Below are 22,170 nucleotides of genomic sequence, written 5' to 3'. Positions count from 1 at the left end.
CTGTCACTGTAGACATAACCATAGCATTTGAGAGAGGTTTTTCGAAGATTTTTATATTTCAGATACAACTCAAGGAATGAGCCTTTCCAGCTCTTCTTCTTCGGGGCTGTTTCTAAAATTCTCGTCATAAAGGTTTTAAACTGGAAGCTCTAATATCAGTGGAAAAATTTGAAAGATGAACAACAACAAAAAAAAATTAGAGTCTCACTGAAGTTGGAGCTCAGAGGTCTGGAGTGTCATGTTAAATGTTATTCTGTCCAGAAAATGGAAATCTGGGCCATTAAATCACTCCTCCCGGCCCCTGGACTGGCTGTCCTCAGCGGGGACTGGCAGGCCCTGTTTGTCGTCACACGTCTGTGGTCTGGAAGGAGTCCCTTCACCATCCACAGGCCTGACCGCGGTACGAGGAAAGGCGCAGACGGGAACTCCATCTTTCTCATAGTTGTGGTCGTGAGAATCAAAGTGAGCAAGGCACTTAGCTCGTGCAAGTGCAAGGACTTAACCGCTTGCACGTGGCTCCAGAACCAGCTAATGTGCAGAGGCCAAGTTGGAATCCGGGTTTCTTGCTTCCCAATCCGGCATCCCTTGTCCCCATTACGCCGGGCTGTATTTCCAGGACAGGCTGCCGCTCCCTTTCCCTCCGCCCAGGCTCTCTATGCCTGCGCAGCATGTGGCTCTGACCTTTTTTGCTAGCTCGTGAGAGTGCCCCCCCGCCCCCCGCGGTGATCATTCTGGTGCAAGCAGCCAACGCAGAGGGTCCCTGGATTGCTTCCTGCAGTTTCACTCACTCACCTGGCTGGAGAGTGACATCAAGCAGGGCGACCAACACTGGGGCGTCTGCCCCAATCCTGACGTGCTCTCCATAGAGAGTGACACGTAAGCAGTTGATCCCACCAGCCCCGCGGGGGCTCTGAGCAAGTCACAGGGTGGAGGACGCTCACTGGGGTTGCGCATCTCTCTGCAGAAGGCTCTCCACGCTCCCCGGCTGAGCTGCACTGCACAAGGAGCCGGAAGACCGCAGCCCCGTACTCCTTGCCGTGAGCGGCCGAGCCTCCGTCACCTGTATTCATCCCACAAAGCCTTTAATCAGGGTATAGGGTTCCTTTACGCCACAATTTTCAAGAGCCTCCTAAGCTTTTCCAAGCACTATCTAGAGCTGTACCATCCAGTGGGGAGCCATTGGTTGGAGCACTAGGCTTGTGGCGACTCTGACTTGAGGTGTGCTGTACGCATCAAATACACATCAAATTTATACAACATGGTATGAAAAAAAGGGTGTGAAATAATTCATTATTCATGCTAATTATTAATTAGCATATATAATCCCTTGACCTGATTATATTTTGTACATATTGACTTTAACAAAATATTAAAATTAATTTTGCCTGTTTCTTTTTAATTTTTTAAAAGCACGGACTAAAAGAAAATAAAAATAAAATAAAATAAAATAAATAAAATAAAATAAAAAATGAAATAAAATAAAATAAAATAAAAAATAAAAATAAAATAAAAAAATAAAAAATTAAATTAAATTAAATTAAAATAAAATAAAATAAAATAAAAAATAAAATAAAATAAAATAAAATAAAAGCACGGACTACTAGAAAATTTAAGATACAGTGGTTTGGCGCCTGCCTTTGGCCCAGGCCGTGACCCTGGAGATCCGGGATCGAATCCCACATTGGGCTCCCGGTGCATGGAGCCTGCTTCTCCCTCTGCCTGTGTCTCTGCCTCTCTCTCTCTCTCTCTCTCTGTGTGTGACTATCATAAATAAATAAAAATTTTTAAAAAATGAAAATTTAAGATATATAGCACACATTTGTGGCACCCATAATATTTTCATTGAAAAGTGCCTGTTTAGAGGTTAAATGAATATATCAATAATACGCTGACCTCTTCTCATAAAACTGCATACAGGAACTGTGGTATAAGTTTGAAAGGTCTTTGCAGAGCTAAAGTTGACAGCACTAGGTCAATATACAACATCTCCCACGGCAACTCAGAGGACAGGCCCTTTTTCATAGCCCATGTACTTTTCCTTCACCGTCAACTCTAACAGACATGGTTACAACAGTTTCCCATCACGTAAGAAGGGAAAAAAGACAAAGGAACTAGTCACAGTGAAAAAAAGGTATCAGAAAAAAAAAACGGGGGGGGCTCCTGGGTGGCCGTACGCACCCCGGGGAAGGGGGAGCACTGGCGCCCGAGCATCGCTGGGGACTTGCAAGTCCCTTTGGGTGGCTCAGGGCCCTGGCCTCGTTATAACAGCTTTTTTGGGGAAGATTTTATGTACTTATTTGAGACAATGAGTAAGCAAGTGAGAGAAATAGAGAGAGAGAGAGAGAGAGAGAGCGCGCACGTGCCCACAAGGGCGGGGGCAGAGGGAGAGGGAGACGCAGCCCCCCAGCAGGGACCAGGGCCAGGGTCACGACCTGAGCCGGGCGGGCAGATGCTCAAGCAGCAGCCCCAGGGGCCCTCGGCCTCCTTAGCCCAACTGGGTCCAGGCTCCTTCATCGTGCGCAGCCCAGGGGCCCTCGCCGGGGATGCCCCCATCCCCCAGCCTAGGCCGACCGCACAGTGTCTCCTGCTGCCCTCGCAATTCCCGCAGACTGCCGATGGGGCGGACCCGGGCCGCGCAGCCCGCACCTGCTGACCCCCGCCTGCTCCCCGGCCGGACCGCGCGGGGCGTCGCTCGTCAGCCCGGGCAGGGCCACTGCAGACTCGCCTGTCGGCCGCGAAGGTAAAAGCGGGTTCCCTTGAGGGCGCTGCCAGAGGCCGGGCCGGGGCTCCCCGAGGGGCCCGAGGCGGCCGGCACCCCGAGAAGCGCCCCCCGCAGCCCCGTGTCATTAGCTGCCACACGGCACAGGGGTGGACACCCACCCGATGACCTTGGGAGTGACGCGTGTGCCCCTTTGAACATGGGAAACACTTACCCCGGCCTCCGGCGGGGGATCCTGGCGTTCAGGCAGGACACTGGTTTGAACCTACAGAGAAAAACCAAACATTTTCTGTGTGATTTCAAAACAGGACACAGGGCCGCAGCCCCTCCCAGCGCTGGGTGCCACGGTCCGCCATGGCCATGGCCAGAGCCCGGGTTCACCACGACTGCGGCACCTTGGAGCACCTGCTGCAGCGCCTCGCGCCGCCAGTTACACTTGCTCAGCGCCCCGATTCGCCCGCGTAGACACGACTCCGCAGCCTCCCTGGCCCCGCGTCTAACACAGACACAGCCGCGCCGTAGGGAATCCCCTTCACCCTCGCCCTTCGACAGTCCAGGGAGGAGCTGCTTCGAGGAGGGCCCTTCCATGCCCTCCCCACGAAGAGCCTCCCTCCAAACGGGCAGCGAACCCGCGGTCTTTACAGGCCACCCCTCCCGCTTGAGGGGTCTGGGCCAAACTGTCAGATACCATGACCGAAATTCATTTGGAAACTAATTCTCAAGTGGGGGGAGAGGGAAATAGGGTGAAACAATGAGCCGTCCGGGGAAGCTCTTCCTAGGTTTGCAGGTGCTCCCGGAAGCCTCAGCCCCTGAGATGAGGAGCGGATGCACATCTCCGCCGGGCGCTCCCGGGGACCTCGCGGGCCCCGGCTGCTCCTGCCCGCCCGGCCCCGGGCATCGGGTCTAACGTGCAGCCCAGTCAATGCATCTCCATTTAAGGAAAAAAATGTTTCAAATGAAAAGAAATCACACCGATCTTTCTCACTTAGGAAAGAGCCAGTAGGAGCAAGAAAGACATGAAGCCTGAATCCAGTAGATCCTAATTTGCAGTCAGGATTAGGAACGCGGAGCAGCGGACAGGCAAGCTGTGTTTACCTGGAGAGCAGAGGGAAAGCAGGACGGAAGGGGAGACAAGCCCCGGACACGACGGATCAGCGTCCTCGGGGTCATTCGGCCCCGGTCCCGACGAGGAGCAACAACACGGCCACTTATGACTGGCACTCTCTTCGGGTGCTTTCAGTCCCCACATGCCCGACCCTACCTGGTCCAGTCCCCCAGGTGGGGGGACACCTGGAACACTGCTCGGGGTGCCACAAAGGTTGAACCAGTTCCTACGGGCCGACTACCCTTCCACACGGTGTCCGCCTCCGTGGAGAGCGCTTGGGTGGGGGGAGCTGCATGATGCTCTTCCCTTGTGTCTGTGGGGCAGACCCTACACCATCGCTGGCACAATCTGTCAGTCCTGACGGCTCAGAACTGTTCACCAGAGCACAACGTGAATGACGGGGCAGATCTCAACAGAGTGAGCACCACCACTTGCATGCAGAAGGCGCTCAGCTCAGGATTCACGACAGCGCGCCCACCGGCTCAGGGCCCCGGCGCGTGGCGGCTGCGTGAACGTTCTCGGTCCGGGACATTCGGGTGTCCCGCTCCGACTCACGAGCTGGAAACCATCAGCTGGCCTCGGAGGATGAGGAGCCTCCGTATTAACAGGAGACCAGCGGGCCGTACAGCGTGTGCATGTATAGGGTCTCGCCCTCTTTCCCTCACACACGCACCCACCACGGCACACACAGAGACCGTAAACTCTCCGTCTCTGCGTCTCTCTACATATACAGACGTAGACAGTCCTCCCCCTTATCCACAGCTTCACTTTCCATGGGCTCATTATTACCCACAGTCAACCGCCCTTTTAGGAAGCAGAGGATCATCCTCATGATGCACCTTAAGGTCAGAAAGAAGGCCAATGCCGGTGTGACGCTACGTCATGCCCCTCACTGTATCTCAGCACACAGACATTTTATCATCTCACATCATCATGAGAAGGGTGAGCATAATACAATAAGATATTTATAGATAGAGAGACCACATGCCCATCACTTTTATTGCAATGCATTGTTATAATTGTTCTATCTTATTATTAGTTATTGTTAAACTCTTAATTTATCAATTAAACTTCATGATAGGCATGTTTGTATAGGAAAAAACACGGTATATGTAGGATTTGGTATTATCTGTGGTTTCAGGCATCTCCTGGGGGTCTTGGGAGTATCCTCATGAATTAGGGGGGACTACTGTATGCACATTCACACACTATACATATAGGAGACATATATAAAGTGTATATATATATGGTGTACACTATATGTATATAGTGCACATATATAAATGCCTAATATATATATATATACAGTGAATATATTCACACACGTATATATTTGCTTACGCATCCTTTTAAGAAAATATCTGACATCCAAATAACACCAGCCAAAGGGAAATGCTTGAATTTAGAAATACAGAGAAAGAAGTCAGACCCTGGTGGAGGTCAACCTATACAGGACTGCATGAGGCATGTGGAGACATATATATACTTTATATACACACATATCAAAATAATGTAATGATATGACATTGTGTTGATCCAATGTTGGATATAATATTGAATAAGGTAGTATAATATTCACAATTACTGCAATGTGGTTGTTAAATTGATATTGGTCTTAGCAGAACATATATTCCTTAGAAATATAAATAAATTGTTATAGAAAAAAAATATTCTTAATCTAAAGTTCTGCACTGTGAAAAAATCTAAATACATTCATGGACTCGTTTACCATTTCCAATGTGTGTACATGTGTGAAGGAGAGAGAGAGAGAGAGAGAGGAAAAAGAATGAACTTCCCTTTACATAGCAGAAGTATTTTTAAAAATGTATGTCACATTTTCCCAAATCAGGGCATGTTTAAAACACTAGCAAAGGGATGCTTGGGGGGCTCAGTGGTTGAGCGTCTGCGTTCAGCCTGGGGTGTGACCCTGGGGTCCTGGGATCGAGTCCTGCATCGGGATCCCTGCAGGGAGCCTGCTTCTCCCTCTGCCTGTGTCTCTGCCTCTCTCTCTGTCTCATGAATAAATAAATAAAATCCTAAAAAAAAAAAAAAGACACTAGCAGAGTTCCTGAATTAGAGGAATTGAAAAACAAAACTGTAAACCAGTTTTGAATTTTATGAAGTCAGATTTCCATATGAAACATTTGTTTAAAAGAGTTTTATACATAGACCTGAAACCTTTATATTTAAGGTCAATGGTACAAATGTTACGGTGTATCGGTTATACACTGATGATGCTTTCTCTTGCATAATATATATCCCTCCTTACAGTGAACACGCAGTAAGTGGCGAGTACTGGATTTACCAGAAAATAAGGTCCCATTCCTTCTCTTTGAGACTTCAGAGTCTAGTGGGTGGGACAAATATATGAATAAACTCAGTATAATTTAACACAGCCTTTATGGAAATGTGAGCACTTTTCTACAGGCATTCAGAGTAAGGAGTAACTAATTCAGACTGTGAATGTCAGGAGAGTCTGGGTATTGAAGGATGAGTAGGAGTTTTAGGCAAGGGAGATCATGACAAAGCAAACGGTGTTGCTAAAAGGCACGTGTCACGAGGTTGTTAAAGGCTATTCGTGTTTGGAAAAGAGTATTTATACCATAACATGAGGGTCATCAGGGGAATAGAAAGAGTTAAATATGTTGGGAAGAGAGTTTGCGGCCATTTGCTGTCCGTCATGCTATAGAACTGGAGCTTTAGGCAATGCATAGGCAACAGGAAGTCAGGTAAGAACCTTGGGTAGAGGAGTGACACTCTCAGAGCCCCCCGCAGCATCCCAGCTCTGCCCTGGGTCGCAGTGGAAGAATTATATAGCTTCTCTATGCCAGTTGCCTTTCGTCTTTATGTTAGTTATCTTTAGCATACAGTTCATGGTAGACCTCATATGTTGTTGCAGCACATCTCTCCAGCACTTGGAACAGTACCTGACACTGAGGTTTACCTCATTAGGACAGACTCTCCCCAGATAACCTCCTTTTCTTAGGAAGGAAGGGGGGGAGTGAGAGAAGAGGGAAGAAGAAAGAGGAAATGAGGGGGGATGGGAGAAAAAGAAAGAAGAAGAGAAGAGGAAGGAGGGAACAGGAAAAAGAGGAAGATGGAGACAGGGGATAGGGAAAACTGAAGGAATATGTCACTGAAGAAACAACAAGAAACAAAAACAAAACCTTGGGCTGATTTAGATGAGGCCTCCCGATGAGGAAGGGATGAAGAGACGGCTGTCACTGCGACACCTGGAACACTCCCGCTCATGGGCAATGTCATGCCTCCTGAGATTTACTGGCCTTCCTCTGGAATTCATTTTCCCTTTTTGGGTCTTATTAGCAATCTTCTTCCCTGGTTTTCTTTATCATGCCCCTCCTTGTCCTTCCTGGAACGTGGAATGTATATCTGACTACACATTTCAAGTTCTTATAACTTCCTCTTGTCTAGACTTTTAGGATATCAAATAAAGAAAGATCACATAATAGAAATGATGATGTAGATTATATATTCCGTCTTGAATGTTTAAGTTTCTCGTAAAACCAATTCAATCCTTTTTTTTTTCATACGCTCAAACATCGAGATACTACATTTACCTTGAAAAAAGAAAAAAAACCCAAATACCTGGTAACATATAGTGACTTATACTCAATCTTTCATGATATCCCTGTAGACTAGTTCGTAAGCTTTAATGGCTCCGAGCAACGGGTGAACGGAGCTCTGCAACACTCTCATCCACGGCCTGACCCACCCTAGAGTAGTCAGCCTTGCCATGGGGAGCATGGGGAGCACGGGGAGCACAGGGAGCACGGGGGGCACGGGCGCTGCTGCCAGAGAGTAGGGGCGGGGGGCCTGCTGTACTCCTCGTCGGTGACACTGAGGCAGCAGCGCAGCCTCAACGCCAGCCATCCCTGAGCATCCAGACCCAGAGAAAGGGAGGCCACGATGCCCCGACTCTACGCACCAGGGTCCCACACCCGGGCCTCGTGTGGTGAGACCATCTGCTCACTGTGAGGCGAAGCAGGAGCAGCTCTCGCCCGGAGCAGCTCGGCTGGAGGCATAGCGGATGGCACAGAATCCAGCAACAGAGAATCTACTTTGCTCCAAATTCATCCTACACTGCAGATCTCCGGCTTCAGGACCCACTCTCGTTTGAAGGGTTACCTCATTAGGACAGACTCTCCCCAGATAACCTCCTTTTCTTAGGCAACTGTGCCATGTAACGGGACCCAGTCCCAGGGGTACGTCTCAGGACTCTGCAGAATGTGTGCGACCTGGGGCAGCAGGCCTGGGGCCATGGCAGAAACCTGCCCACCACGAGGGTCAGTCATAAACTGCCGCTGGGCTAAAACACTGAAGTTTGGATATTTACATTTGTTTTGGCAGCCAGTATAACTTAGACCCTCCTCTTATTTTATTTTTCTTTAAGATTTTATTTATCCATGAGAGAGAGAGAAAGAGAGAGAGGCAGACACACAGGCAGAGGGAGAAGCAGGCTCCATGCAGGGAGCCCCATGCAGGACTCAATCCCAGGACCCCGGGGTCACACCCTGGGCTGAAGGCGGATGCTCAACCACTGAGCCCCCCAGGTGTCCTCCTCCATTTATTTTAAATAAAAATTTGGATTCCACTTATGGCTACGAAGAAATAAAGCCAAATAGCTCATATTAGATCCTAGTTCACTCTTTCAATGTCAGCTGACTCGCGTTAACTACATATTATGATCCAGTGACTCTTATAAACACGGGCAATCTCAGAGATTAAGAAGACAAGGTGTTTCTCACCCATAGGTAATAATGACAACATGGCAAGGGTCAGAACACAGAATTGTGAAGTATCATCTTCAATCGTCAGAGACTTAGCAGCTACTCTTAGATATTGATTTTCCAACTCTTTAATTTTTGTTGTGGATAGAAAATAATGATCTATGTACAAACTGAATGGTTCACACCCTAGAACCTTAGAGATGGAAGTGATCTTAGTGTGAACCTAGAAGAACCACCTCTGTGATGTGAAAACTTTATAGGAAATATCCCTGAGGGGTGCATTTAAATTTTCTCCCTGGACATGTTCCATCTCTAGCTCACTATCTTACTGATCAGTGTTCTAGAGATAATGTTGCAAATTCACCTGCCCAGAGGCTCCAAACAGGTTAAGGAAAGATGTGGGCTGAGCCTGAGACACCATAGGGAGTGGAGAGGAGTCTGGCAAAAATGGAAATCACATTCTTATTCTATGAAGAGCAACTATTCTGCTCCAAGTGATAAAAAAATTCCTGAGGAAAACTTCAATTATCAACAATGATTAAACCTAATTCTTTTGTAGACGGGCAATTATTAGTATCTATTTTTTGACAGAAAGTAGCCTGGTACAAAAGGTCAAATAGGTCCAGGACTGCTTCTGGGGGGGGGGGGGGATGCAGGGGGGAAGTACTTTAATCCTAAAGCCATTGTTCTTAATTTCGACAGTGCATTACAATCCCCCGGAATATTTTTTTTTTTTTTTTTTTTTAGAGAGAGAGAGAGGCAGAGACACAGGCAGAGGGAGAAGCAGGCTCCATGCACCGGGAGCCCGACGCGGGATTCGATCCCGGGTCTCCAGGATCACGCCCCGGGCCAAAGGCAGGCGCCAAATCGCTGCGCCACCCAGGGATCCCCCCCGGAATATTTTTTAGTGCCAGTTTCCAGGCCACATTCTAAAATAATTAAATCAGAATCTCTGACGGAAGGATCTCGGCATCTGTAATTTTTAAGGCTCACTCTCCACTTAATTCCAATGCACAACATTAAGGGCTACTGTTCTAAGTCAAGGGCTACTGCTCTAAGTCAAGGGCTACTGCTCTAAGCTAAGGGCTACTGCTCTAAGTCAAGGGCTACTGCTCTAAGCTAAGGGCTACTGCTCTAAGTCAAGGGCTAGTGGTCTAAATTAAGAGCTACTGCTCTAAGAGAAATGAGATTGCCTTGAGTGTGAGCCTCATAAACTGAAAGTTTGCAAAAAATGTAGTAGGCGATGGCTGGGCAATGGAATATGGCGGTCTCGGGAAACAAATGTAGGCAACAACAACAACAAAATAACAGCCTCTCAGAGCTGGACGAGGTCTTGGATGTTATCAGGAGATGTTTTGTGAACATCAGCGTCCATACCTCACTTCCTACTGGCCTGCAGCTGGTCAGGACGGCCTGAGGACCGTCCCTTACAGACTTGCTATAGAAATGCAGGGTCTCAGGCTCACCTCAAACATACCGAATCGCAGCCTTCATTTTACTGAAGCTCCCAAGTGATTCACATGCACGTTCAAGTTTGAGAAGCTCTGGTCTAGAAGAGTGCTCATGAGTGAAATAGGTCACGGATGAGAATGGCAGAAATTCGTTTGCACAAAAACATGCTTGAGATAAGGAACAGGGCTTGTTCTTCCGGTTATGAAGGTATCTGTATTGTTTTTTTCTAAATGTCAAGCATCTGTAAAAGCTCCAGATAATGTTTTCTATCAGAGATGCCCTTCCGTTTCTTATGCAGATGGAGAAAGGGTTGCTCTCATCATCAAGTCAAGGACTGACGCTCTGGGACAGAGCTTGGCTGGAATTGTTGTGAGACTCGGGGTGGTGGGCTGCATCTCCACTTCTCTCACCCTTTCATCGCCGCCCCCACCCCCCACCCCGAATCTCAAAGGTACGCGTCGCAGCCCTAACCACCAGAACCTCAGAACGTGATTGTATCTGCAGATAGGGCGATCAAGCTAAGATGAAGCCATGAGAGTGGGGGCTCTGATGCAACGTGGTTGGGCCTGATAAGGCCACCAAGAGACAGCAGGGTGTGAACCCAAAGGGACCATGCTTAGAGCCTGCAGGAGGGTGGCCGTCTGCAGGGCAAGCAGGGAGGCCTCGGAAGAAGCCAGCCCTGCCAACACCTGGGTCTTCAACTTCTGGATTCCTCTGCCTCAAAATACAGTTCTGCTGTGGAAGCCACGCAGCATGTGGCAGCTGGCTGGGGCAGTGGTAGCAGGTGAGCAGGGACACCGAGTCTACCCCGCTGCAGATGGGTGGAGCCCACCCCACCGGGGCCTTCGACCCAGGAGTTGCGGTGGTGCGTCCCTGGCCCAGCCGACAGCACTCGGGCCCGCGTGGGGTCTCTGTGGGGCTGCTCACTCAGAGCCCCTCGCTGCACCATTGGGCACACGGCTCTGGGGGCAGCGCCCTGGGACTCGGAGCCCCTCTGCTCCCCAAACCTGTCACTTCAGCCGCACAGAGACCCCAGGGCATGTGCTGGCCTCTCGGTGCCCCTGCCACGGTGGGTGACGCAGAACCTGCTGAGCTGCTGGCTGGAGGGCCCTAGTCCCCCCGGGGCAGCCCCCGGGCTTCTCTGCCGTGTCCCCCTCCTTGTGCAGCCCCCTGACGCCCTGGGGGGCTTCGTGGCTCCCTGGGGGACTCTGGCCACTTCCCAGCCCGCGGCCAAGCGCAGAATTCAGGGAGTGTCTTCCATGGAAAGGCGTTCACTGAGGCTGACAACCAACTGCGGGTCCCTTACTTCCTCCCACGGGGGGCGGGGGGCAGCCGTGCGGGGGGCAGGGGGCAGCCGTGCGGGCGAAGGCCTCCATCTGTTGGCTTGCGGGATCCAGGAATCCGCCAATGCCCCAGGAGGAAACCGGGGCTCCTGAGAGCACTGTGCCAACAGGCTCCCCCTCGTCCGCAGCCTGGGTTTACGGGGCACTTCCGTGCCTGCCTGCTGACCCGGGGCACCAGAGGGAGCAGGCCAGCTGCTATCTAGGGGGTGTCGGGGTGCCCGCCTGCTGACCCAGGGCACCTGCTGGAGCAGGCCGGCTGCTGTCTAGGGGGTTCGGGGTGCCCCCCTGCTGACCTGGGGCACCTGCTGGAGAAGGCCAGCTGCTATCTAGGGGGCGTCAGGGTGCCCACCTTCTGACCCGGGGCACCTGCGGGAGCAGGCCGGCTGCTGTCTAGGGGGTGTCGAGGTGCCTGCCTGCCGACCTAGGGCACCTGCTAGAGCAGGCCGGCTGCTGTATAGGGGGTGTCGGGGTGCCTGCCCACCTGCTGACCTGGGGCACCTGCGGGAGCAGGCCGGCTGGTGGGGAGGGGGGATGTGCAGGGTGGTAGGACTTGGGGGGGTGGCAGGAGGAGGACGCGGGGCCCTGGGTGGGGGAGGACTCGGCTCCCGCAGCTGCATCTACACATGCTGCAGCGTCCACACAGCCTGCACCCACAGCGGCCCCTCCACCGCCTCCCCCCCATGGCCCGTCCTCTCTGCTCCCCAAGACACAGCAAGAGCCATGCTGTCGGGTGGAAAAGTGGGAAAGCCATGAGGCCCGAGGCTCTGTGGTGGGGTGCACGGGGAAGCCCGCGACCCTCTGGAGACCTCCTCCCCTGGAACGAGATGGGCTCCGTTCCTCCCCGCCAGGGGATCAAGTGACTGCCAACCAGGCCTCGGGGGCCTCCGGGCCCCCTACGCCTTATCACCTCTTGCAATCCCCTAAACCTATATTGTATTATCATTGCTTTGCCCCTTTTACAGGTAAGGACACTCAGTTTCAGAAAACCGGATTCATTCGCTTACGGTCACTTCAACAGCAGCCTGAAGATCAGACTTTATTACGACTATTATTTTTGGCAGATGGGACTTCCAAGGGTTCCAGGGCCCCCAGGCTGCGGCCTCCACGCCCCGACGGCGCCCGTCGCTGTCTTCCCCAGGGCTGCCTCGTGATGGTTCCAAAGGCCAAGACCCTAGTGGCCTCGGGGAAGAGAAACGCAATTCATCACATCACATCACCAGGCTCGGAAACAGGCTCCCGACATCCTAGCGCCCCAGGAGAGCACGGCCGGGGCCACTGCACAAGCCGCCAGGGACGGTACCGCAGACACGGCAGGTGTAGACACATGTGCCGCTCTCCGAAGTCATTAGTTCCCGCACTGCAAGGCTAGGTGATCTGCAGGTGGCCATAAAACAAACTTCTGTGCTCCGCTCGGTATTTCGGGAGGCCACGCACAGCCCAGGTTTCCGTAACCCCCCCAGGGGCGATCACCGAGCCCCAGGTAAGGATGCACGGATTTCTGAGCTCAGCCCGGAGCGTGTGCACAGCTGAGCACCCACAGGGTAGGCCCAGGCCCAGGGGAAGGGCCCCGAGAGGCCCCGGGAAGCCGGCCCGTCCCGGGCATCATCTGGGGTGACGTCAGCCCCTCTGCCGCACCACCACCCTGGCTTCCTCCCCGCTGAATGTCGCCGGAGCTGCCAAGGCCCTGGGTCCCGGCGCCGCCGGCCGTGGGAACCACCTGAGGCGGCTTCCGAAATGCTGACGCTAGGGCCCTTTAGCTGACGTTGCTCGGTCACTTGGAAGGTTCCGTCACCGCTTTCCCTTTCCATTTAACCCTAAAACAACCCTATGAGGAAACGGAGGCTCACACTTTTGGTAGCCGGGGAAAGAGAATCAAAAGCAGGCTCCACGTCCAGAGCCCGACGCGGGGCTCGATCGCCCCACCTGAGATGGGAGGCTCAATGTTGGTTGTTTTGTTTTGTTTTTTGTTTTGTTTTGTTTTTTGTTTTTTGTTTTTTTAATTAAACTCCAGTAGCCAACACAGGGTGAGCGCAGGATGCGGCGGCAGGGACCGCCAGCCGCGCCAACACCCAGCGCTCATCGCACCACGCGCCCCCTTACAGCCGCGCCGTCAGGCCCCAATCCTAAGTGACTGCGCACCCACAGGTGGGGGAGCTCGTGCTAGCCCGCATCCCGGTATTCCACAACCACGGCCTTCGCCCCGTCTCCCGCTGCCGCAGCTTGGGCTAAACTCACGCCCCGCGTCCCCTACACAAAACATGATGGGAGGTGGAAGGAAAGCTCACCGTCCCCGCCGCGGGGGGAAATGGGACGGAGTGGGGGGGGGGGAGTCCTCCCGAAGGCGCAGGGCTGCAGAGCCCCCGAGTCTACCGCACGGAGGTGCTCAACCCAGCGGCGTGAACTCCTCTGGGGAAGTCGTGACCTGCATACCGATGCTCCCGTAGGAAGAACGTATTTGACGTTTCCGAAGATGGAGCCACGAAGTCGGGAACACCATCTGGTGAAGCCGAGGGCACCTTCTGCTCCCGTAAGGCAGGTGCACGCCCGCCGCATCCCGGGACACGAGAGTAGGAGCCAGGACACAGCGCCCGCCCGCGATTTAGGTCGCATCCAAACCATCGAGCAGCAGTTCTCCAGTGTGCTGCGACCGGAGGATCTGCAAGGCCTAAACCATTCCCATAATAACTCTAAGCTGCCTTTCTCCTTTTCTACTTTTCTCTCACGAGCACGAGCGCCTACGAGAAAGGTGATTTCACGACTATTAACTGGACGCTGGAGGGATCTGCAAAATCGAAGAACCATGCCAGTGCTCAGTACGCTCCCTTAGCTCTCCAGACTGCAGCCACTTCCGTGACACACATTATGTACGCTGGTCTGTGGGAGGTTTATTGTTTGCTATTTTCAATACGTTTATAAAGGTATATAAATTTTATCAATTTTCTTTTTTTTTAAAGATTTATTTATTTATGATAGACAGACAGAGAGGGAGGCAGAGACCCAGGCAGAGGGAGAAGCAGGCTCCATGCAGGGAGCCCGACGAGGGACTCGATCCCGGGACCCTGGGGTCACGCCCTGGGCTGAAGGCAGGCGCCAAACCGCCGAGCCACACAGGGATCCCCTCAATTAATTTTCTAAGTTTTGATTTCTAACATGGCAAGAATCCATAGTCCCCTTCGTTAAGGCTGGTCCGTGTTTGACTGATTCGATGCTTTTATGCGGGTGCAGCTGACACCCAACATTACCCAAGCTTCAGTAGCACGACACGGGGACTCGACGTCTGTCGTCGGTGACTCACATAAAAGCCCTCTGGGATTCCCAGCATCCGAGAGCACACGCAGGCCTTGAAGCCGAAAGCCTGATAGACCCTGCTACTGATGATCTTCAAAATTTGGGATTTGCCTTTCATATCTGCAAGGTCAGCCTTACTATTTTTAAGCAGGTTTTTTTTTTCTATTTTCTGCAGTCTCGCTCAGAAATGGATGTGATGGACGTGCCCTAGGGCAGCCACTGAAGTGACTGCAGTTCCCTGAGCGTGTCTTGCTCTTACCTGCCTCCATACCTTTGCATACGTCGGTCTTAGGTCATCCTAAAGATTGAGGAATATGGCTGCAAACACTGAGCGGTCACTTCCTGGACGTCTATTCCAGCATTGACAAGAGATAGGAAACCCCAAACCGGATAAAGTAGCAGGTTTGAATGAAAGGGACCCAGGGTGATGGAATAATGGGATAGCTGAATGGGGACACTTGGCCTATGGCGGTGGGAGCTGGTGACTTTGATCAAAACCCAAATTAAAAAAAAAAAAAAACAAAAAAAAAAAACAAAGAAGAGCAATCAGCTGAGAGACAGAGAGGGAGAGAGAGAGAGAAAGAGAGAGAGGAGAAGGGCAGTGCCCGGGAAAGAAATGGGAGGTAGAGTCAGAGAAAGGCAGGGCTGCAGTTGTAAATTTCCTGAAATCACTAATTTCTCGCCGGGTTTTGAGCCCCAGGACTCGTGTGATCTTTTTCCTGCTTTAAGAGTATTACGCTGATTCCGTGCAGAGAGCAGACTGCGGGTCCAAATGGAAAGGATGAACAACTAGGAGTCGCTGGCCAAGTAGAGCTGTATTACCATTATTCTACGTTTTCCGGAGTATAGGTCCAGCTAGGTTCGCAGGGTTTAGGGGGATAACCATGGGGTAGCCTCAAGCCATTAATTTTGTTCCCAATATTTATAGAAAGCACTTTGGTACTGACAGAGAAAGAAAGGTGGTGTATAAATCTCCTGGGTATACGGTTACATTCATCTATGAGGATAACAATGCTCGACTTGTCGTAAGGATATTTGTGGATGAATAGTCATTTAAACAAATTTAGCGCTGAACAATAAATGTTGTGCTAGTTATATCGTATTTACATCATATTGAAGGATAGCACGGTGGCTGAAATACGAGAATATCCAGAAAAGGCCTGGCACTGTAACGCCCGAGGGAACGCAGTTCCCTGAAAAAAAAAATTATGAATTAATTGAAAATAACAGAATTATAATTGCTGAAGACGCTTCTATGAATAAGAAGGTTTATGAAAAAAATAAATAAATAAAAATTTAAAAAAATTTAAAAAATTAAAAAAAGAAGGATTATGGATGGATTCAGCGCTTCCGGCAAGTACCTGTGACGGCGGAAATTGGAAAAGATCGTCCTTGTTGTCTCTTTGCATTTGAGCCATATCAGCCCGCGGTGATTCAAAGGCCCGGTGGCAAATAATGACACGCGTACAGAAGACGGGAAAAGAGAAGAACAACACCTTTAATTTTTAAGCAAAACCTCCCTTTTCCAGCACAAAGGACCATTTAGCAGGACTTCTGAAAAGCATCTTTCTATGTGGATACAACTGTGCACATCCCTGGGCCTGCCTTGAAATACACATTAGAAATCCAATTCTGGGTTTTTTAAGTTAGCGTGTGGCACGTTGTACAACTGCACTGGAGCCGCAGCGTGTGGGAGACAGCTTTGCCATTTCCCTTTTTTTTTTTTTTTAAAGATTTTACTTATTTATTCATGAGAGACCCAGAGAGAGAGAGGCAGAGACCCAGGCAGAGTGAGAAGCAGGCTCCACGCAGGGAGCCCGATGCAGGACTCGATCCCGGGACCCCAGGGTCATGACCTGGGCCGAAGGCAGACACTCACCTGCTATGCCCCCCGGACGCCCCAACAGTTAAAAATTCTTAACAATTGGAATACAGTGCATGTTGTGTGCTTAAAGTAAGTTTGTATTTAATATTCCTGCTGCCCCAGGCCTAATGAGGGGGGCTAAACTGTAACGAAGGGGCTCAAAAAATCTGAGAGGAAGCTATTTAAAACTAGGCACATGAAGCAAAGTCCATTCCCAGGGACACGAGAAACAAGGGACGCCTGCACAAGCCCTTATCAACCGTCCGCTCACCTCTGGGAGCGGCCCCTCCTGCGGTGTCACCAAGGTGCAGCGGCCGAACCCCCCCCCCCCGACGGGGGTGCGCCCTGTTGCATACAGCAGGTGGGACCCCGGGCGAGAAAAGGGTCGGCGGGCGGCCAGAGCCCCAGGCTGGACGGGCCCCTGGCCCTCAGGGTAGTGGTGCCAGCAGCCACTGGGGTGGCAGAGGGGCGGCTGCGACCCACGTGCCCCCACGGAGCCAGACCCCGGCCTAGCCCACCTGAAAGCCACCTACCCGAATCGGTGGCTTCTGCGGGATGAGGTCCCCCGGCCTTGTAGCCCCCAGGGTGCGGGGCGGGGGTCACGGGGGTCACTGGGGCCACGGGGGCGGGGGGGGTCAGCACAGCACAGACGCCAGGGGTGCAGACTGGGAGCCCGCCTACGGGAGCTCAGGGACCCACCTCTAAAGAAGCAGCGCAACGCAGCTGCACTCCAACCGGTAACTCGAAAATAAAACCATCTTTAGTCTCGTATCTCAGGGGTAAGACCATGTCTCAGAAAGCAGTGACTTTAATTAATTTTAGACTCGGCAGGACCCAACTGCCTGTCTGAGAGCACTATCTGTTCAATCCGAATCTCAGCGGCTGCTGAGAAATTCTTTTAAAATCAATGGAAACTTTGGTCATGGGAAAGCGGCAGGAGCACACGGAGACTCTGGTCTCATGACACGTCCGGGCTCCGGGGTCAGTTCGAAGTGCCCTGGCAGCCAGCACTGGATGCTTCAAAATCTTCTCTATCTTTGGCGTCTTTGATTGTGGGTCTTCACAGGCCACAGACCACGTTACACAGCAAAATGCTTAGGAAAGTATGTTCACCCGACGCGCCACAGAGCTGGAAAAAACCTGAGGTTGTCAGCACATCCTCTGGTCCATAAATAGACATTTATTACCGGGACTTCTAGACTAGAGTCAAGACTCTTACGGAAATCTTCCATTAAGGAATTTAAAGAATGTGTTCCAACTGAGCAAACTGAAGTTTTTCTGAGGGAATGAACCATGCCAATAATTCCACCCCCTTTTTAAAAAAGCTGATTTAGGGAAAAAAAAAAAAAAAAAGCTGACTTTCAGAAGAGCTATCTTGTGTAAGTTTTGTTTCACAGTGTATTCCTATATAATAGGATAAATAATACAACAGTCTGGGCGTACAGTACCACATATCAGGGACCTCAGGCAATTTTGTATTTAGAAAAAAGAAATTTATGGCACTATAATGAGACTTTATTCTTGACTCTTTCCCTTAAAATAAAACATCAGTGGGGTAAACATGGTTCGACGTTTAGCACAGGTGTTGTAATAATAGATTGCTAGCCTTCAAAGACACATCAATATTCATAAAAGAGCAGCGAAACACAAGAGTAATAAGCGCTATTCTTAAACTGAAAAAGAAATAATTCCCAGTGACCTTGAGACGTGACTAGGTAAGCTTATTAAAGAAGGGGAAAAAGAAAAACACATATAGTAAGAAAAATAGAAGGGAACAAAGAAAGGATCACATTTATCATCATGAAAACCCTTACAGGAGCGTCCTATCATTTATGAGCAAAGAGGTGTCAGGACTAGAAAAGGCACAGAAACTACTTAAATCAACAACAGATTTTTGCAAAATAAAAATTCTACTTTTTTTTCCCGCTTCATGGATGTTACAATCGACAGATAAAAACTACCTATGCTTAAGGTATTCCATGTGATGATCCCATAAATGTAGACATTATAAAATGATCACCCCAATCAAGTTGATCACCATATCCATCACGTCACATTAATCACATTTTTATGTGTGTGAGAGTACTTAAGAACTCTCTTACTAATTATCTTTTTTTGTTTTACTGATTTTCTAATTTTCAAGTATATGATAGTATTGTCAATTATAGTCACCGCCCTAGATGTTAGATCCCCAGAACTTTGCCTTATAATTGGAAGTGGGTTCCCTTTGACCAAAATCTCTCTCATGATTAGGCCCAAACTCAGTTTTATTCTTCCTTTAACAACTTCAAAAATCTCAGAAATGTACCCACAATGAAAGCCTGCAAGCACAGAGGACGGAAGACCGATAACCATCTCAGGTGCCTTTTGATCACCGGTATGGAGAGGGCACGTGGGCCTGTCCAGCCGGATTTGCTGGCGCCATGATCTACCGTCTGCGCTCTTACTCCCGGAGTCAGGGGTCAGACCTGCAGTATTGGAATCACTTGGGAGTTTCCTTGACATGCAGAGTCTTAGGTCCAGCCCCAGGCTGCTGAATTAGAGCCTGATTTCACAAGCTCCTCGGGGGCCCTGCATTAAAGCTTGAGAAACCCTGGAGGAAAGGATGCACTCTTTCAAAATGGCGGATGGTCGGCTGAATGACCAGATTTTTCCTTTCTAGCCTTTAGTCTTCAAAATCTGCTTTGTAGAAACTGGGGAAACTGGAAAATGACAGCACATTGAGTTAAAGGTCTATAAAGATACATTTTAAGATGTTACATCACGACAGGGCTCCCATATGGGAGGACTTGGGACAGAAGCGCCTTATAATCCAGAAGTGTAAGGTAACTACACGACCTGGCCATTAGTACAGGACTAGATTTACCTGTTTTTTTGCTCTTTTTTTTTTTTTTTTTGGTAGTACATGCAGCGTTTAGGCAGTTGGCGGATCGCCTTTGGATGCGGGAACCATACATTCTTCAGGGAGCAGCCCCCTGGAATGCTGGCTTCCTCCGATCTCCCAGAGATAATGTCTGTTACTCAAGCAGACTGCCTAATCTCTGTCTGCTACTTCCTGGGAAAAATGTAGAAAAGAAACATCAAGTCTCTCCAAGGATCCAAGAATTCCCAAAGCAGCTGGGGGAAGTTATAAAAAGAACAGCATTTGACCACTTCCATGGGAGCTTCTTCACTTCTCCCATTTTCTTTATTAATAGTAACCCTGACCAAACCTGTCCACAATGAACCCAAAACCTCCAGTGAATTGGTTCCTAACAACGGCTTGGGGCCAGGATGCTCCTGTCCCCTGGCCTCCGCGCAACTCTGGCACTCGTCTAGCCGAAGCCACCTCCACCCTGACCTTCCACCCTGCTTCTTCGACCAACATCGTCTTTAGAATTCAGCTCCTCTCCCTCATAACCCCAAGCTTCCTGTCCAACTAAAGGATGATCTGCTTTCCACCCACCAGAAGCAAAGCAATATTAGTGCAAACCTGACCTTTCTGTATTTACTCTCTATTCAGATACCTTGTTAGGCTATTTATGTTTAAATGCTCAACAACTAAACGCCATGCGAAATCTTAAACTAGTCCCTTCGGTCATCAGACTGCAGAAATGGAGCATGAAAAATTGACTTTTACAAAGTTGTTAATCTGTTTTCATCACAAAGAAAACTGCATGATCACATATGTGCAGTTTAAATAAATACAAATTAATACCAGTATAACCACCACATGGGGAAGAAATGCAACAGCGCCAGCAGCCTCCTTCCTGAGACTTTCTCCCCATACAATCCCAATCGTTTCCACCAGAGATGACCATAGTCCTTTTGTATGATTTCCTCTCTCTTCCTTAGAGCATGTTATCACCAAAACACACCCCTCAATAAAAGGATGAGGGCTTTCTATTGCCTACCTTTCCACTTCATACAAAATACATAAATACCATATATATTCCTTTGTCTTGCTTTGTTAGCTCAACTTTTTTTTTTTTTTTAGGTTTATCCGAGCTGTTGCATACAGCTCAGGTCCATTTCTTTTCATTGCCAGATTGTGATTTATTGTATGGCTATCCCATAATTTATGTATCCCTATTACTCTTGCTGGATATCTAGATTATTTCCACGTATCAGCTGGAATGAACCATTGCTATGAAATCCTTGCGTGTGTGTTCTGGGGCACGTGCACGAATCACTTTCCAGGAGAAGAATTATTAAGTCTTTGGAGATCACGTCTTCAACTTGACTGGAATGCTAAATTGTTCTCCAAAATGCTTATATCATTTACCTCCACCATATGGAGGTAAATGCTTATATCATTTACCTCCACCTCTTCTTTATCAATACTGAAAATTATTAGACTTGTTCAATTTCTGCCAACTGCTGATATGTAATTATACCTTACTGTAGTTTGAATTAGCATTTCTCTGATAACTAATAAAGCTGATTCCCAAATGTTCATTGGTCACGTCAATGATCTCTTTGGTGGAGCATTGATTCAAACCTTCCGGCCTTTTTTTCTATAGATAGTTATTATTTGTCTTATTTATAAGCTCCTTTATATATTTCATATATAAAAAATATATATATATAATGGATCTTCATCTTTGTCTGGTTTATGTGTGTTGCAAATGTTGCTATAACCTGTCTTTTCACTCTTTTCATGGTGTCTTTTTCACCTGATTCTGTTCATATTCAAAAGCATTAGTACAAAAAAAAAATAAAAAATAAAAATAAAAAATAAAATAAAGCTGCTTTAAAAAAAGCATTAGGACAAGGTGAGGAAGAAATAGTATGTAATCATGCACCTTTAAAAGAATGCACCCAGTATCATTATCTCTAACTTTGCATTCTAGAAGTCATCTTTCGGCACTTACATGCCTGTTTTCAACTCCAACATCCCTGACTTGCCCATGTATTGCTTTGCAAATGCTTTCAAGACTCTGCTCCCCAGGCGTCTGACACCTTGCCTTCCATAGAATCCTAATGCCTGGATACGGACTTATATCTAACAAATATCCTAATTAAAAAAAAAAAATCCAGTTGGTTAAGTGTCACACAAGAGACTAACCATCCAATTGTCCCAATAGTTTATAAATAAAGGCAACCTAGAAAGAACAGCGTAGCCTGCACGTAGAGATCTGCTCATTTGCCTTCACATAGGCCCATTGAATGAGTAGGTTGCTTTCTCTTTTTCCTGCTTTTCAAACTCAACGAGATAAGGCTCTCAAAGCCTAAATACCTCATTGGTACTAAACATTTCCTATTAATCTGTTTTGATTATCACAAGCCATAAAGACACTTGCATTTCAAGGTTCTCATTTCCATGTATTGGAATTTGTGCGAAGGGTACCCAATCCTATTTAGCTACTCCAGGTCACAAACTCCACCCCTTTGTACCCCGTCTTTGGTCTCTAGAGGCTGAGCTCACTGGAATATATCGCGGGGCTTCCTCGTCCTCTGGCTTTCAGTTGGGGCCTAATGGTGCAACTGGGAGGCCCCAGATGGGACGGAGGGGTCAGACTATGGATGCCCTGGGCTCCCTTCCTGAGGGGTAGCTTATGGCCAGCCATGCCCCTTGACGAAGCTGGCCTCCACTCAAGTGTGTTTTCTGGAAGCTGCTCCCCGCTCTCTCTTTCAGACCTGGAGTGATAATAGCTCTACCATTATTTTTT

At 49.2% G+C, this 22,170-nt stretch overlaps 1 protein-coding gene across 12 annotated transcripts in view; it reads right to left on the bottom strand.

Annotated features, from left to right (window-relative positions):
- INPP4B (inositol polyphosphate-4-phosphatase type II B) overlaps positions 1-22,170 on the bottom strand; it is a 709,031-nt gene that overhangs the window by 242,481 nt on the left and 444,380 nt on the right. For 10 of the 12 annotated variants that reach the window (XM_072788249.1, XM_072788250.1, XM_072788263.1 and 7 more), the window contains one exon: positions 2,934-2,984. The exons of the other annotated variants lie outside the window; for them this stretch is intronic. In XM_072788249.1, coding sequence (XP_072644350.1) covers positions 2,934-2,984 — 51 coding nt within the window. The remainder of the gene's footprint in view (positions 1-2,933; positions 2,985-22,170) is intronic. 12 annotated transcript variants of the gene reach the window in all.

Source organism: Canis lupus, chromosome 20 (genome assembly GCF_048164855.1).
Source record: "Canis lupus baileyi chromosome 20, mCanLup2.hap1, whole genome shotgun sequence".
Classification (NCBI taxonomy): Eukaryota; Metazoa; Chordata; class Mammalia; order Carnivora; family Canidae; genus Canis; species Canis lupus.
The sequence above is the reverse complement of the archived record's forward strand: the minus strand, read 5'-3'. Positions and strand labels throughout refer to the sequence as shown.